Source organism: Montipora foliosa, chromosome 5, assembly GCF_036669935.1.
Source record: "Montipora foliosa isolate CH-2021 chromosome 5, ASM3666993v2, whole genome shotgun sequence".
Taxonomy (NCBI): domain Eukaryota; kingdom Metazoa; phylum Cnidaria; class Anthozoa; order Scleractinia; family Acroporidae; genus Montipora; species Montipora foliosa.
Genome location: NC_090873.1, coordinates 1,289,573 through 1,307,262, shown reverse-complemented (window position 1 = coordinate 1,307,262; position 17,690 = coordinate 1,289,573). Strand labels below are relative to the sequence as shown.

At 39.5% G+C, this 17,690-nt stretch overlaps 2 protein-coding genes across 3 annotated transcripts in view; one reads left to right on the top strand and one right to left on the bottom strand.

The window, feature by feature from the left end:
• The window catches only part of LOC138003315 (methylcrotonoyl-CoA carboxylase beta chain, mitochondrial-like), a 12,040-nt gene extending 477 nt beyond the window's left edge, over nt 1–11,563 (top strand). Inside the window, exons 2-16 of the mRNA XM_068849316.1 lie at nt 59–125; nt 236–320; nt 696–797; nt 3,704–3,831; nt 4,786–4,898; nt 5,444–5,557; nt 6,235–6,299; nt 6,926–7,025; nt 7,431–7,526; nt 8,336–8,408; nt 8,849–8,992; nt 10,518–10,674; nt 10,772–10,886; nt 11,096–11,181; nt 11,362–11,563. Coding sequence (XP_068705417.1) covers nt 59–125; nt 236–320; nt 696–797; nt 3,704–3,831; nt 4,786–4,898; nt 5,444–5,557; nt 6,235–6,299; nt 6,926–7,025; nt 7,431–7,526; nt 8,336–8,408; nt 8,849–8,992; nt 10,518–10,674; nt 10,772–10,886; nt 11,096–11,181; nt 11,362–11,479 — 1,563 coding nt within the window. The 3' untranslated portion in view covers nt 11,480–11,563. The remainder of the gene's footprint in view (nt 1–58; nt 126–235; nt 321–695; nt 798–3,703; nt 3,832–4,785; nt 4,899–5,443; nt 5,558–6,234; nt 6,300–6,925; nt 7,026–7,430; nt 7,527–8,335; nt 8,409–8,848; nt 8,993–10,517; nt 10,675–10,771; nt 10,887–11,095; nt 11,182–11,361) is intronic.
• Nucleotides 11,564–11,942: 379 nt separating this feature from the next.
• Nucleotides 11,943–16,265, bottom strand: LOC138003323 (uncharacterized). Of its 2 annotated transcripts, none has more exons than XM_068849326.1 (3): nt 16,117–16,265; nt 15,014–15,186; nt 11,943–13,242 (listed from the first exon to the last, which is right to left on the bottom strand). In XM_068849326.1, exons 1-3 carry the CDS (start codon nt 16,181–16,183, stop codon nt 12,496–12,498), a joined length of 987 nt encoding a protein of 328 aa, XP_068705427.1. In that variant the 5' UTR covers nt 16,184–16,265; the 3' UTR covers nt 11,943–12,495. The 2 variants fall into 2 exon arrangements, with proteins under 2 accessions (XP_068705427.1, XP_068705428.1); XM_068849327.1 differs by having other exon boundaries at nt 15,014–15,183; nt 16,117–16,237.
• Between the last annotated feature and the right edge of the window lie 1,425 nt (nt 16,266–17,690).

The window sequence follows — 17,690 nt, the reverse complement described above, 5'->3', positions numbered from 1 at the left end:
GCTGTATTAAAGCTGAAATACTTATTGTAAATGCACAAAACCTCTTGTTATCTGACAGAATAACAAAGAAAAGATGGCCTCCATTGTTCAAGATTTGGAAAATACTGTTCAAAAAATTCAACTTGGTATGTAGTCTTATCAAAGTTGACATTTTCCAGCTGCTATGTACAATGATTGGATATTTCAGTGGGTTGTATCATATTCCATGGTACTTTATTTGACTAAATTTCTTTAGGTGGGGATGAAAAAGCAAGAAAGCGACACACTTCCAAGGGAAAAATGTTGCCCAGGGACAGAATATCCTGTTTGTTAGATTCAGGGTAAGCTGGCTTATCTTATTCCTTTCACCAGTTAAGAGTATTTTTTCAATACAGTAACCTTTTTTGTGTAAGGTCCATAACCCACTTGTTTCTTCTGTCTCCATTTGCAAACTCCATGCCTGCATTTCAAAGCACAGAAAATGTTGCAGTTAAAATCTAAGGCTGGACTATAGAATATGATCCGTCCACTTATTTGCATAATTAGGAATAGCGTGTATTGTAAATTCAAAATGGCCCTTTCTTAAGTGTCTACAGTACTGGGTTATGTACCTGACTGGATAAAGACTTTAGCCCATTCTCTCCTAAGTGATACTTATAGATGTTGACTTTTGACTTGAGATATATTTTGCATTACTATACTTTTATTTTTTGCAGTTCGCCATTTTTAGAGCTTTCACAGCTGGCTGGTTACAAAATGTATGGTAGCGAAGAAGTGCCTGCAGGAGGCATCATTACTGGCATTGGTCGGATCTCAGGGTTAGTCATTTTTTAAGTACTGAGGAAAACAGATCCATCTGGTTAAGAGAATGGTGACAACTTTTAATTTCCCTTATACCCTGTTTTAGATATTAAACATCATCATCATTGCCATAATCATTGTCACTATATTCATCACTTTCACCACTTTGACCAAGGGTGAAAGAAGTGTCTGCGGCAACCATCATGGGATCTACCTTCTATCAATCGCAGGAAAAGTGTTTGCAAAGGTTCTCTTAAACAGACTTAAACCAGTGTCTGAAGGTGTTCTCCCTGAAAGCCAATGTGGTTTCAGGGCTGGAAGGTCAACATCTGATATTATAATAATATTTACACTGCGTCATCTACAAGAGAGGGCTTTCGAACAGCAAGAACCTCTCTACATCATATTCATCGATTTCTCAAAAGCTCTGGATACAGTTGACCAAACCGCATTGTGGGAAGTACTCAATGTGTACTGTTGCCCTGACGAGTTTATAAAGTTAACATGGTCAGACAGTTTCATGACAACATGTCTGCTGTGGTTTCTGTTAGAGACAGCACTAGTGCTCCTTTTTCAGTTTGCCATGGAGTTAAGCAGGTATGTATGTTGGCACCAACCAGGCGCGTAGGAGGGGGGGTTCGAGGGGTTCGAACAAACCCCCTTTGGTGGTCAATAATGGAGGACTGAAAACACAAACTGTTGGTTTTCAGCTTTTAGCAAATAGTGGAGGAATGGAAAACAAACTTTGAGCGTTGCAGCTTTTAAATTACCCTGCAAGAAAACGCTAAAAGTATCAGGAAAGTATTAAATTGTTAGGAGAATGGGTACAAGTGAAATTTGTTTAGTGTACAAAGCCGGTATGTACGTATGAAGGTATCAAGTTAACAAAACGTCGGCAATGTTGTTGTTATGACTAAAAATACCAGCTATTTTACGCCCCATCGAGTTTGAAACACTGACTAGCACAATGCTGAACACAGCATTTCCAGGCCTCTAGATTTCAAAATTTTCTGGGGGGGGGGGGGAGCATGCCCCCAGACCCCCCTAGAGGCTCGCGCCTCCGGCGCTCGTATTTAAAAGCCCCCCTTAATAAATATTCCTGTCAATACGAACACCCCTCCAAAAACCTCAGCTACGCGCCTGCCAACTTTGTTTGCACTCTACCTTGTACCTTGTTGCAGTGCTGGAATATGTGGGTAGCAGAACCACTAAAGCTGTGTACATTTGAATCTGATCAGATGGAGGTCTCTTCAACCTTGCTTGACTTCAAGCTCCTTCAAAGACAATGCTGGTCTATAGATGTGAGGGAGCTGCTTTATGCAGATAACTCAGCACTGGTAGCTACAAGCCTACAGGACATACAGGAGATCACCAATCTGTTTGCTTAAGCTGCAACTTGTTTCACGATGCAGATAAATGCCACCAAAACTGAACTTCTCTACCAACTGCCACATACCATACATATACCTGCAAAAGCCTGAGACACCTGTCGTCCATAGAGGTGCACTGTGAGGCACTGAAGAGTGCTGCCACCTTCACCTATCTGGGCAGCGCTATCACCAACAAGAGCTCATCCGATGTTGAGACTGATCATAGAATTCAGGCAGCCTGTAAAGCCTCCTGGTCTTTCCAACAGCGTCTCTTTTCGCGTCTTGACATCAAACTTTGTACTAAGATTAAGTTCCACACCTCTGCAGTGTTGCCAACGCTTCTACACCTTGCAGAAGCTATGATCCTGTACTGAATACATATCAAACAGCTGACCGGAGTCCAACTCCACCACATTTACAAGCTCATGAACATCAACTGGCAAGACATAATTCCTGATGTCAACGCCCTGGAACAAGCAGGAGTTGTGAACATAGAAGCCTTGATTACCACAGCTCAGCTTTGGTGGGCAGTCGAGTATGACACTAGGGAAGTTTATTGACAAAGTTTCAGCGTTAATGTTACCATCTTGTCAAGGGCAACTTCCTTCATTTCAAAGAGTAACTTTTTGGGCCTTGACATCGCGAGCAATGAGCCCGCCAAAATCTACAAATGATAATGGTTAAATTCAAACTGGCAACCCTTAACAGTTAAATGATGTCAAACCATGAAAAGTTCCCCTTGGAAATGAAGCAAGTTGCCCTTGACAACATGGTAACTTTAACGCTGAAACTTTGTCACCAAACTTCCCTAGTGTCATACTCAACTGAGAATCGTAGTAACATACTCTATCACCTCTAATGTCTTCATCAAAATCAATGGACTGCCGATACTTTCACCACTATCATTGTCATCATTTGTGTCATTTTTACTATTTTTATTATTATTTCCACCATCACTGTCACCATCATCATCAACATCATCATCATTATCAGTGCAATATTAACTTCACAACCCTAGCATCAATATCAGCATCCGAATCACCTGCTGGCTGGCCTCTTCTTCTGTCCAAAGCCATATACTTTTAACCAATTATCATGGACGTATTCCCTGCTTCCCTATCTCATGCCTTTTGTGTATCTCATACCTCATTACAGTACTCTCTTTGTCTTCCTTTGTCTTCCTTTTTCTCTTTTTTCCTGTTTATCTTTTATTATTATGCACTTTAAGGAAACTGTGTCTTAATCAGATATATTAGAGGAAACAAGTTCCTTTACAAACAAGCTCAGAGAATCTTTCAAGGTGTCATATCCAGCTCCACTTGCCTTTTGTCTTTGTTGACGTTTTTTTCACCTACCTATGGAAGGGTCTACTGGACAGCCTAACCGGGTAATGTCCCCTGATAAGTTAAAAAATACAACGGTTCTTTCTTTTGTCCGCGACTCATATTGTTTTATAATCTTGCCAGTCAATAGTTAAAAGGGTAACATAGTTCTTTAGCTGTGGAATTTATTATTCCTAAATATTAGGGGTTTTTTGCTTCTTTTCTCTCTAGGGTGGAGTGCATGATAGTTGCTAATGATGCTACCGTTAAAGGTGGAACCTACTACCCAATCACTGTTAAGAAGCACGTCAGAGCCCAGGAAATTGCAAAAGAAAACAGGTTACCATGTGTTTATTTAGGTAGGAACAATGTTATGTCTTTTGGGGTTTGTCAAAGAATACTTTTCTTTTGATTGCAAGCAGAAACTCCTTATTAATGAAATTCTGAACTTTCTTTGTTGAGCATGTGTTAAAAATTCAAGTGTATTCAGGTGTTAGTCATGCGTGACCATTAATCATAAAAACTACAAAACTAAAATAGACAGTCACCTTATTTTAAGCATGCTCTACAAAGACAGTTGAAGCCGTTAATAGAAGTCCCTTTCTCTTCCTAACTTATCTAGGAAGAGAGAGGGGCCTCTGCTCGCAGGGCAGTCAAGATGCAGATGTTTTACAGTTCCTTGACCACTCACCAGTTAACTCCATCAGTAGAGCACAAAATAGTGTAGTCAGGTTTTACTTACATACTGCGGCCGTGCCAGACCAACACTCTGGTCCTTCAAACTGTTAAGCCAATACTTGTATCAAAATTCATGTTCTTTTAATAAATTGTGCACTGTACATTTGGCACTACCAGTAGTACTGGGGATCTGAATTGATAATTTCTCCCTCAGCCTGTATGTTTGATTATTGTAGAGAAAAATGAGACAGCTTTGGTGAACTTACATGTATGTGATTCTGGTTACAAAGCCATTCAATAAGGGGACACTGTACTGGAAAGACCAGGATAATTGTTATGAAATTATTTATTTTTATGTGACATTTCCCACTTGGGGAGAAGAGCAAGAGGACGAATCGCGATACTCATTGAAATTTGTGTGCATCTAATTAGGGACATAATTTCTGGACCTATCTGAAATGGAGTGACACTGTCCCTTTTCAACACCCACACATTCCTGTGTGTCCAGGCACCTCCTTGGATGCATCTTGCTCATGGCAAAGGGAAAAAATTTGTTTCATGAAGAGATGGAGCTGCTTTGGTGTATGTTATGTCTCAGTATGATTAAACTTTCTTTTTTCTTGATTTTGAAACAGTTGACTCAGGTGGTGCTAATCTTCCCAGACAAGCAGATGTGTTTCCTGATAAACTGCATTTTGGAAGAATATTTTATAATCAGGCTACAATGTCATCGAAAGGAATCTCACAGGTGGACATGATATTAAAAACGTCTTTAAGCTCTTAAACCCATTTTCTCCTCAAGGGCCCTAGGACACCCCCAGTTGACGAGGAAAATTGTCTGGGGTTAGACAGTTAAAAATCTGTTAAGTCTCAATCCCAGGAGTCAATGGGTTAATTAACGGAGGGGACGTAGGTTTTGACTGGTTAGCCCATTCACTTAGACTCAGGTGCCCCAGACCACCCCCAGTTGACGAGTGAAATTGTCTGGCGTTAGACAGAGTAAAATATTTCAAGTCTCACTCCCAGAAGTCAATTGGTTAATAAACATAAGTTATATTTACCATACCCTTCATAGTTTGCACAAGCTCCTGCAAGAGACCACTAACATCCCTTGAACTGCTCGTAGTCTTATCCATTACAAGGGTGGGCAGCTTGTACGAAATTTTCCCCCAAGGAGCCTCTTTATTGACTGGATACTGTGCAAGGGCAATCAGAAATCAGAGATCCGTCATTTGCCTCGGAAGTAACCCAATATCTCTGTAACCTTTTTCTGTTGTTTTTACCTATCTTCAGATAGCAGTGGTCCTTGGCTCATGCACAGCAGGTGGAGCATATGTTCCTGCCATGGCTGATGAAAGTATTATTGTCAAAGAGCAGGGTACAATCTTTCTTGGTGGACCACCTTTGGTTAGTCATAGAATAACTGGAGCCCCTCAAGATCTCGCTTTTTGGAAATTCCCAGCAACATGCGCACTTACTAATTATAGTGAAAAGAGGTAGAATACTGTCAGTTTCAAAACTTGGTGGTAAAAAAGTTCAGAGACAGTTTTTTTTTTCAGTTTTAGAGTTCTACATGTATGTCTTTTATGTATTTGAGTAACATGCTAGTTTGAACTTTGCTGTCAAGACCAATAAAATTGAATTCTGTAACAAAAAGAACTTCAAGGCAAAATTTCCCAAGGGAACTTTCAAATGTCAGAAATTGCAAATTCTAAAGTTTGCCATAATTATAAAGAAGTGTTTGACATTTTAGTCCTTCCAGTATATGACAGAACAATTATCAACAAATTGCTCTTACAAGTTCCCTGTAGTTCAGTGACAGCGGCAGAGCATTCAAATATTTAGTGGTAATTGAAAGATCCAAAGTTCAACTTCTGTTTTTTTTTTAAGTATGTCAGCATTACTCATAAATTAGGCATTCAAAATTTTGTTCCATTGTTGGTACTTTGTTGCTTCTCAGTTGCTACATTGTTGCTGATGTTGTCGCTTCATTGTGGCTTCCATTGTTGCTAACATGGTTGCTACCATTGTTGCTTTATTATTGCTGCATTGTTTCTTCATTATTACTGCTTTTTTTTTTTCAGGTAAAAGCTGCAACTGGAGAAGAAGTGTCTGCTGAACAGCTTGGTGGAGCTGATCTGCATTGCAGGTGAGAGACAGAAAATAATTAACTTTAGTTTTCTCAGAGGATGCATCCTAAGCAGCGATAGAGCTTTGCATTTTGACTGAATTCCATGAAGAAATGCACTCTCATGTTTTCCTGCCCTCAGCACCTGCTTCACGCACATGCTTGTGATTGGTCCATTTTACTGTTTTCATCTGTGTCTGTTTTTATTGGCCAGAATAACTTTTTGGTTTCTGGGTGTATCTGACCTATTGGAAACTGCTGCTCACTTAATTCCACTGGCTTACTCTTTAGACTCTAGAATTCATAAACAAGTAAAAAATTTTCTCACAGTTTATTCTATTGCATTTGAACTTGAAAATGGTATCACGATGTCAGCAAAGCGTTGTTCTTTTCTATTGCTAATTTTTACTTGTTTATCTTTAACATTGAAATAACCGAAATAATGAGTTTTTGTATGCAATTTCGTACTGGCCATATTTTTAAAGCATGTCAAAGTGCAAAGTCTTGTGAAAGTCAGCTATTATTCGCATGTTTTCATCACAAAGGTTGGAGTACTTGGACTTGGTTTAAAACCGAGGCTGATATGCGCATAAAGTGAAACCTTGATTTAATGTGTGCATTCAACTAATTATGTTGTTATCTTTCAGAACATCAGGAGTTACAGATTATTATGCTCTAGATGATTTTCATGCACTTCATCAAGCCAGACAATCTATAAAGAACTTAAACTACAAAAAAACACTACCAGTGAGTAAACTGAGTTACCGGTACTCTTTGATTAATAGTCACAGTTACCCTCTGAAGCAGTTGGCGCAAAAAGTTGCCTTTTTTGTTCCTTTTAATCGACCATGCAACCTGTATAAAATTGTTGATGACAACAGTTTTTTAATGATCTAATTATTTCATTCATCAAGATTTTTTTCACCAGAACACATGAGCCCAACAAATTGACTTTCTCTCAGCTGATTGGCTTCATAGCTCAGTTGTTAGAGCATTGAATCGGCATCGCAGGGGTCAATGACAAAAAGTATGCAAATTTATACACATCTCAGATTCACCCTGGTTGTTAAAACTGGTGGTCTTTTTTTCCGTAAGTCCTTTAGCAATTACAATTTCATGAAAGTGTTGTTGTCCTTGCCTTCTTTCCTACAGGTAACTGTTGAACCTCCAGAGGATCCTTTGTACCCAGCAGAAGATCTTTACGGAATTGTTGGTGATAATCTTAAAAAATCGTTTGATGTTAAAGAGGTCAGTCAAAGCCCTTGGTTTTCTCCAAGATGGTCTATACTTTCCTGGGCGTTTTTTGGTAAAGTTGAGGAAAACGTGGCGCTTTGTCCTTTGAAACATGACCTTTTAGTCAGAGAGGTCAATTATTACTCCAGTGAAGAGAATGGGTAGTATGTCTTTGATTCGTGTATTGCGCATCCAACTAATGATGGTGCGTTGTGTTACAAGGATTGGAATTATCTGGAAAGTTCGCGAAGGTCAAAGTCACGCAATGTGTTGTTTCAAGAATTTTCTAGAACTGTGACTCATCAGTTTCAAAATAGTTTGTGACTCGTAAGTTTAGAAATAGAGTTTATTGTAATTTAGCTGTAAATGTTTACTCTAGTCACGGTGCTCTAGTCAGGTGGTTGTTGTTGTTGTTGGAAAACGTAGCGCTTTGTCCTTTGAAACATGACCTTTTAGTCAGAGAGATCAATTATCATTCGAGTGAAGAGAATGGGTAGTATGTCTTTGATTCGTGTATTGCACATCCAAATAATGATGGTGGGTTGAACTTCTCCTTTGACATAGGATGTTGTGGTTTTAGACACCTAGTTCCTCAAGATTAACATTGGTAATTCACGTTAGAGTTCAGACGTTATCCTCACTTTTGCTTTTGGGTGTGTATTAGGGCGGAAACCATATGTCTTAAGACTTGGAACCAGTAAACTCAAAAGCCAGTCAAATCTGTCTTCACAAACAGTGAACTTGTATCAGCTTGTCTCCCGTAGGTGGCACTTGACCCATTCATAACAAATTTGTAATCTTTGGTGCTCATGTTATGTTTCCAGGTTATTGCAAGAATCGTAGATGGAAGTAAATTCGATGAATTTAAAGCGATGTACGGTGATACTCTGGTAACAGGTTAGAAACGACAAATTTGACCTATCGTCAAATGGTCATCGTGGTATTCGGTGGAGTGGGGCAAGGAGAGAAGTGGTCGGGGAGGGGAGGCTCAAAGCAAGAATGGGGAACAGGTTATATAAGCTCCCTGTACTTTCCTTGGATCTTCAGCATTGCTTACATGAAGTGAATGTGGTAATTAAGCAGATCCAATCAGCATTTTGATGAACGTACTCATCAAGGCCCCTCAACATATAAAGTATAACTGCCACACAGAAAAGAGCTGCTAACTTTTTATCATCTGCACTTGGTCAGGAACTAAGCGTTGCATAATATTGAGTACTAAATCATTTAACTCCTTGCGATATTTCAAATGCAATATACAGTAAATCTAATTTGCGAAGGCGCTTGTCTTTTCCTTGCCGGTTACACTTGTTGATTTGGTGTCTTCTCGCTCATAGGTTTTGCTCGAATTCATGGCATTCCGGTAGGAATCATTGGAAACAATGGAGTTTTATTCTCGGAATCAGCTCTCAAAGGAACACATTTCATACAGTTGTGTTGCCAGCGTAAAATACCGCTACTTTTTTTACAAAATATAACTGGTGAGTTTTCATGTAAGGATAAAAATGAGCGGTATCATCGACTGACGTTTCGACGGCTTCATGCCTTCATTATCAAATCCACCGAAGCAGATTTTGGAAACTCCTTTATATTTAAAGTACACGAGTGTGCGCATCTCTTATGAGTATGATTAACAGAGAAGTACATTTAGCGACGTACCGGGAGTATCAAATGTCACTTTGTACTTTTTTAATCATATTCATGAGAGAAACACGTACTTTCACAATATAAGGAGTTTCCAAAATCTGGTCACGTAATGATCTCATGGAGCCGTCAAAACGTCATTAGAGAGCTTTAGGTCGTGTTCTATTAGGATCAACCGTTTCAACTACAACCGGTTTAGGTTGAAGTGGTTGAGGTTTCCCAGTTGAACACTTTTCCAACCGTTTTCGGTTTAAATGGCCCACGTAAACGACAGCGGTCGCTGCGAATGCTTTTTCAACCGTTTCAACCTAGTTTGATGCCGGTTGAAAAAGTTGATCAACCAAACCAACCGAAAACGGTTTTTTCCGAATAGAACACGACCTTAGATCCTAGGACGAGAACGACTACGAGTGCGAGATTTTCTCATAGAACAACAGTCAGTGCGCGCAAACTAGCGTCATTTTGGCGGGAAAAACCTTTTGCAACAATGTCGTTTCAAAACAAGTCAATAACACGGTTTTGGCATTTTTCCATTAGCAAAAAGGCTCAGTTACTAGCAATAAGAATAACTGAGCAACCTATACTGCAAAGAAATGGTAAGATTAATCGTACGGGTTATAAATTTGCTATATATTTTCGCTAAAAACGGTCAGTCAAAACTTGTACTCGTTCTCGTCCTAGAATCTAAAGGTCCCTATTCTCTATTCTATTTTCGCATTCCCCATAATACACTTTGCCCCCAAAATGTTGCATAAACCATTGCTTTCAAATGCAGTGTCCCAAGAGCATTTGAAAGCAATGGTTTATGCAACATTTTGGGGGCAAACAAAGTATATTATGGGGAATGTGAAAATAGAGATTTCGTTGATATTGCTCATTTTTTATTCTCTATTGCCTTTCGAAAACTTGAGTTCCCATTTCTTCAATATTTGTATTTCTTCAATATTTTGTTGTTTATGAAGACAAGAACTGAGCAGAGCACCAAATCAGTTTTTCTTTGCAAGAGAAAACTTCATCTTGTCGGAAGATGCTTGCTTAGCCAATCACACAATTATATTATGTAGGATATCTGAACAAATATTATTTTACCACAATTGCTTGTAATCTCACAATCTGATTAGCTAATTTGCCATTGTCGATAAGAGTCTAGACAACGCTGCTCGCGTCAATTTGTCACCCAATGTAATAGCCAATCAGGAACGCTCATTGCTCTCGTTGATTTTCGCGCTTGGGCCATAAATCAACGAGAAAGAAAAAAATCCGTCTGTAACTTACAATATACGGTCCGCGAACTCAGTTAGTAAGAGGTATACTATTAGTGTTTTCTTGGTAGTAAGCTGTAGTTGAAATGTTTTCTTTCAGGATTTATGGTGGGCAAAGAATACGAAGCCGGCGGCATCGCTAAAAACGGTGCCAAAATGGTCACAGCTGTGTCATGCGCACAAGTGCCCAAGATAACAGTGATCATTGGTGGAAGCTTTGGTGCGGGAAATTACGGAATGTGTGGCCGCGCGTATGGGTGAGGATAATGATTAATCGCGGCAAACGTTAGTTAAAATAGATTAATCATGAACATGTTAACTGTGTAATGGATATCGTTGTTTCTTGTATTTCAGTCCTCGTTTTTTGTACATGTGGCCTAACGCACGCATTTCGGTGATGGGCGGAGAGCAGGCAGGTACTGTATTAGCTACAATCACCAGAGAACAGAGAGCACGGGAAGGAAAAGAGGTTAGCATTTCAAGAACTCAGAGAGATAACCAACGTGTTAAGTGGCATCCACTGACAGCTCAAAATAATAAGCAACATCTTAGGAACGTACTGCTCAGAAGCTTTCATTTGATTGGTCACTCTTGAGGCTTTGACCCACAGACTAAAATATTGTACCCACCTTTTACGTTTTTGTAGCACATTAATAGCATCGTTTTAATTTTTTTTAGCTGACAGCTGAGGAGGAAAATCAAATAAAAGCGCCAATATTAAAAAGATTCGAAGTGGAAGGCCATCCTTATTTTTCCTCTGCAAGGTACGTTTACGGGCGATAGATGTTTGTGCGGTGTTTGACACGATAACTTAGCAGAAACATGTTATTTTACTGATGTATGACGGTAATGACGATGACTACGATTATGAAGTTATTAATGACGATTGTGATGGTTGCTTGTGATGATGATGATGATGATGATGATGATGATGCTTTTTGCAGATTGTGGGACGATGGTGTTATCGATCCAGCTGACACCCGTACAGTCCTGGGTCTGAGTTTGAGTGCCACATTGAATTCGCCAATAGATGAAACGAGATTTGGTGTGTTTAGGATGTAAATACAAGCTGCGCTAGGAGCGCGCGAAGTCATTTGGCCATGCAAAACCAGGGTCGAAGAAGAATACACGATCATTGAGACAAACAAGAGAGAATTGCAAAGAGGTTTCTACGGTAACAACCGACAGATGGAAGAAAGCTTTTTTCCGAAATTGTCGGACAAGTATGTTTCAAAAAGCTTTCAAGGATTTTCGTCAATGGACAACACAGTATTTTCATTTGACACTGAATCGATTGAAGCTTTTATTTAAAGGAAACATCCACTTCTACAAAATGATAACTTCAAAACCCTTTAAATAGTGTTTATTTTTTGAACGGCTCGTAAACTGTCACCGTAAACATGATTTGCGGCGTGTAGTATTCCGAGTTCCCCCGAGTCAAGATCGGAAAACTGAATACATCTCGTCAAGAAGAAACATGCCAATTAAAAAAAACTGTGAATAAATCAAAACTTCCACAAGGGACTGTGTTGAATGGAGGCTTTTAATGAGATTTTTAAAGCAACATCACATGGTATGGACGTCACGTTACTACAAATGCTCTCTTTGTTCGGTTGCCGTGCTTATACGTAGCGCCAGCATTATCTTGTGTCTGGCGCTGATATTTCCGTCAAAGACTCTAGGATACTTGCTTATCTATGAAAGAATGTTAAGGACTGCACAACAAAAAGAAAACTTGGTAGTGGCTACAGGGAAACTCAATATTGCTATCAAATTATGCGCGCAGAGAAAAGTTTTCCAGTTGTAGTTTATTTACTGTTTCAATGCATCTAATGATAAATCTGCTTTCAATCAACCAAGACTTACTTTGCCTCTTTGACTTCTGATACAAATTTCCCATCCTTTACATTGATTTTTGGACCGATTATCCTCTGTCTTTTAGAGCGGTTTTCAAATCCTTGTCGAAAGTAATTACGCGATTGCAGTTGCAAAAGTGATTGGTTTAAAAATCTCGCGTCAGTTTATCAACCAATGAAAAGGAAAACCAAACCAATCATTACTTGCACGTTTGATTTTGCTTATTGGCAAACGCAACCTGCGCTGTTATTGTCTTGAGGGTCGTGCTCTTCTCGCAGAGTTTGCTTTATTTCTTCAAGTTGCGCCAAGTTGTGGAGTTTCTTTGCGAAGTCAACGGCGGCCATGACCACCAACGCAATCTTTGCGATCAGAGCTGCTCCGTCTGTAAGCAGAGAGGCAACGAGCATGGCGGACACCTCAGCAGCGGTTTTCAGCCAATCTGCCCAGGTCATGTCTCGACAAAGACTCTTGATGATGGTCCACAGGATTCCAGCTGTGTAGCTGTCTTTGAGAAGGAAGAATATGGCCCGAGCTTTTTTCATTGCGCTGCCACCAGCTTCATTCCACGAAGTAATGAAAGCTTGTATCGCCTTCTGCATTTCCGAGGAATGCTCGATTGCTTTGACAGTGTCTTCCACGGTTGCCCTCATCGCACTTTCACTAACAGAGACTTTGATACCCACTACTTGCATCACAAGCATCACAGCTTCAACAATAATACTGGCTTTTTGTAAGAGACTTGTTGCTTCGATGTCAGCTAGGGTCGTAAGCTCCCTCCCAGGAAGAAACACCTCTCCTTCCCTTGTGAATTCCACCCGGTATTTTCCATCTGATTTAGTGGTTATTTCGACGCGAAATGTGGGAATTAAGAGCGATTCTTCGATCAATTTGATCCGATCCTCTGGCAGGTACTTTGCAAGCCGTTGACGAATGTCGGGCTGTGAGGAGAACTCCCGAGCCAATTTTACCTAAGTAACCACGTAAAAATAATCTATTTAGTTCAGTTAAAACAAGACGCTTCGCAAGTATCTACGTAGGATACCTTGTTCCTTTACTGTGCTCTCCGCATTGCTCTCATGATCATTAAAAGCATGACCACCTAGTCGGCGGTTTTTTTGAGTGTGAACCCAGAAAAAATTTTAGCCTCAATTTTTACCAGAATATATACTTTTTGCCAAAATAAGGGGGGGGGGGGCCCGGCCCCCCCGGGCCCCTCCCCTAGATCCGCCACTGGTCACGTGTCTTACATGTAATCAAGTGACCCCAAGGTGATGCCGATTTGACCTTGGGGCGATACAAATTTCCATGCATGGAAACTCAAACATGGACAGTCCTACTGACATAAAGATGCGCTAAATGGTTTATAACCGAACACTGGTGATAGGGTTGGGTAGAAGGGTGAATTAATAAAGTTATAAAAATTGAAAAATTAACTGTGATAGACTTTGTCCCTTGAACTGTTGTGATTATCGTTCATGTTACATATCCCAATCTTATAGTTTATTTGTCCACTTATTCCTTATCCCTAAAATTTTTGACAGAACCACGCTCCTCAGGTTGACCTGGTAGCTCAGTTGATAAGTAAAAATATGGAACGACTTCCCCTCCCCCATATAACTGAATGATAAGAACTAAAGGGGGATCTTTGTTTACAATTTTTTGCTTCATTATCCGAAAATAAAGTACTGAATATTGAAAGTGCATTGCCGTGTTAGTAAACTATCTCTGAAAATTTGAACCCGATAAGTACCAGATAATCTCTGAGCAATGATGCTTTGGAAATTCGAAATTTCAAAAAGAATGCAGGGGATCATAGTATTTGCCACCCAAGAATTCATCAGTTTTTGATGGCTAATAACTGACTCGTAATCAAAGCCTAAAGGCTTAAAATTGGAGACTTAATTAAGTTTCACAAGCTCTTTTACCTTTTGAAATCAATAGACCCCTTAGCTTGTACGGTTTTTTTTTTCCCATTCTAGACCACGTGATGTTCTCAAGGGAATTTCTCTTTTGTTTTTTTACAATTATGCATAAATTTAAAGAAAACGACAAAACTTGAAATTGCAAGACATGTTTCGACAGAGACTTCTGTCATCTTCAGTTGATTAATGTACAAAGCGTTAAGTTGAATTTATAAGTACGGAAAAAGTGCTAATTATGCCAGTAACAACGGAATGTACATAAAACGTGACAATGTGAGAATTAAATTAGGCATAAGTATTCATGTGCTTAAGACAAAATGTGAAAGAAACTGTTCCTTAGAGTAACATCACGTGGTCTGAAATGAGAAAACAAGCGTACAAGCTAATCAAAGGTATCCTGTGGTAAGCTCGTGGATTAAGTAAGATACTGCTTCAGGGAGGTGATATAGCGAATTTGTTTCACCCAACTAGTGGACTAATGCAAATCCTGCATTTTGATTGGCTACGCTCCTAGAGGACTATTAGTAATAGTCCTGTAATAGTCCTCGAGTAGCGAAAAGCGTGACGTTTTCTTTTGTTTTATTCCCAAATAAATATTTCTTCAACTTGCATTTGCTAACTTTATTATTGCCTTTTCTGTCCGACTAGTTGGGTGATACTAAAACAATTAGACGCTTCGCCCATTCGGATTCGCCTCATGGGTTATTGACCCTTGCGGGCAAAGGGTCTAATTGTTAAACAGCATGATGCTTTGTATGAGCAAACTTGTATGTCAATGAAACACTCTGCAAACATGTAAACAATGACGTCAGCTCACCTCCTCTTTAGCTGCTTTCCGAGCCGCTTTGATGATGTCATCTTTGAAATTTTGGTCCGCGCTTAGTTTGGCGAACTCATCGGGTGCATTCTTTGCTATTTCCTTCAAGGTCTCGTCCACTGCTCGGGAGATTTTTTCATTGTCTGTTGTCATTTTTGAAAACCTTACTGCTGCTGAAAACGAAGGGATTTCCTTTAATTGTGCTTTTTATGTTATATTGGGTATTTCAGTTCAAGGGTGCCCAACGAAAATTATTTCCAAAATGCATAATAACAGGAAATAGAAAACGCTGGTAAAACATTTTTTTGAGTTCTTTAATTTTGATGGGGAAAAAAAGGTGTTCCGCACTGTCAGGATGATTATGACCAAGATTCCAGCCCCCAGCTAGAAAGAGAAACTCCTAGCCGGCCAAAAGACCAATTTCGATATTTTAAAATTCAGTCCGAAACAAAAGGCATCATCTCGAGGCTCTGCGGATTAAATTTAAGGATTTGCATGAGTTTATTCCCCAGAGCCTCGAGATGATACCTTTTGTTTCGGACTGAATTTTAACACATCGAAAGTGGGCTACTTGCCTCACTGTTTCCCAGTCAGCAAAGAAACCTCTCACCAAACAAGTCAGAATCTTGGTTTTTTTCTCAACCTGCGATAAGTTGAACCTGCGGTAAGCTTCTCGTGAACGAGTTCTCCTCCGGTCTCTCCCAGTTTCTGTTCTCATCTAGCCAGCACGTTTTGAAACGCTAAAAATATTTTAAGTTTCCCAGCGAAAGAGTATGAAAATTAATTACTTGCCACCAAGTTGAATTTCCACAGCGGAACACCTTTTAGTTTGTTGGGTGCCCCTGCTAGTTATCCCGCTTATAATTGATGAGTGTAGAAGTTCTGACAGTGAAAATTGAGAGTGCTACGTATACTTGCCCTTTGACATTCTTCTCTCTTTTTTTGACACAGGAAATTATTTTTCACTAGAAATGGTATTTTTTAAAGAATTAAGGCCTTGAAAATCTGTAAACTGAAGTTTTTCAAGGGATTTCGGGGAGTTTTTCAAGTGTCTACAACTGAAGAAATACCTGTGCATGTAACAGCAGAATTTGTTCACTTACCGATAGCTTCGACTTCCTGATCGATGGCAATGGAAACAATAACCTGTATTTTTGATTTCTTAATCATTTAAGTAAGTGCCCCTTCTTAATCGTGTGGTGAACACGAGTTCAGCAATTTGCATGGTCGATTCATGTGAGCGGCTTTTATAAACTCGCAATTTAATCATTGTCTTTTTTTGGACCGAAAGGCTCAAGCGTGCCTCGAGAAATTAAACTCGGGGAAAAAAGATAACCACACCATCTTTACAATGGAAAAAAAACATGTTGTTCTGAATTTATCTTCGTTAGAGGTTATTGTTGGAATAAGATTGTCATGTATTTAAAAGGAAGTGTGTGCCGATAACATGCATTAAAAGGTTAAAATATCACAAAGGTCATTTCCGTGACTCTACAACGTTTCCATGGTGGTTACAGTCTGAGAGGCTTAATTTTAGAACTTACAAAGTTTAAGCTTTTGCCTGGCTTTTCCATACTTTCTTAGGATAGTCGACAAGCATCTATTTAGCTGAGAGGAGTTCCGATGATCGAGTTTCTCCAACTGAGTCCCATTTGGTTATCTTTTATGCGCAAGAAAAAAAAAACTGCAACTGCGTTACAACTGCGTTACAGAAGTGCCTGATCAGTTTGCGTGTATTCCTATTTTGAGGTTTGTAATTTCCTAAAAACTGAGCTTATGAAATCGGTGGCTCGCAGCCAACCTCCTGACTGAGACACAAATAAAAATGGCGAAATGTCCAAATGTTGCACAGAAGGCCCCGTCTCACAACCCTTCAATTTTGGTAATCACGTGGGACAAAAAATAACCCACACACTATTCGCAAAGAGTAGAGCATGGAGTTACCGGTGTTGTGGTCTGCCCTCAGTCAGTGCAGGGTATAGCTATATAGGGCCTTACCGTAGAAAACTGTGAAAAGGTTAATTGGCCATTTCCGAGTTCGTGTGTGCCTGCTCTTCAAAGCGAGTCTAAGTGCGAAGTTTTTGTGATGGTGAAAAGTCCTATTTTACATATGAATGAAAATAATAGGCCATTTCCGAGTTCATGTCTGCCTCCTCTTCAAAGCGAGTCTAAGTGCGAAGTTTTTGTTATGAAAATTAGTTTTCATTCATATGTAAAGTAGAACTAATTACCATCACAAAAACTTTGCAGACATGAACTCGAAAATGACCTATTTTCATAAGAAAAACTTTGCACTTAGGGCGCGTTCGGTTGACCGTACTTGGGAATAAGAATACGTGGAATGATGATTAAAACGAAGTGTTTGGCGCGTTTCGAAGCAGCAAGGATAATAACAATATGTTTATGATAGCATTCTAGCAGATGTGTGACAATTTTAATGTGAATCTCCGTAAAACTTATATTCCATGTATTCCTATTCCGGAATACGGTCAACCGAACGCACCTTAAGATTCGCTTGAAGGAGGAGTCAGACATGAACTCGATATATTAAAATTCACCTTGAAAGAGAGGTTTAGAGGACAAAGACAAAAAAAGGAGATGGATGGTATGGAAATATTTTTGACATTCATTCCAATGTGTTTCTAATGTTTTTTTTGTCCTCACTGCCTCACTATCA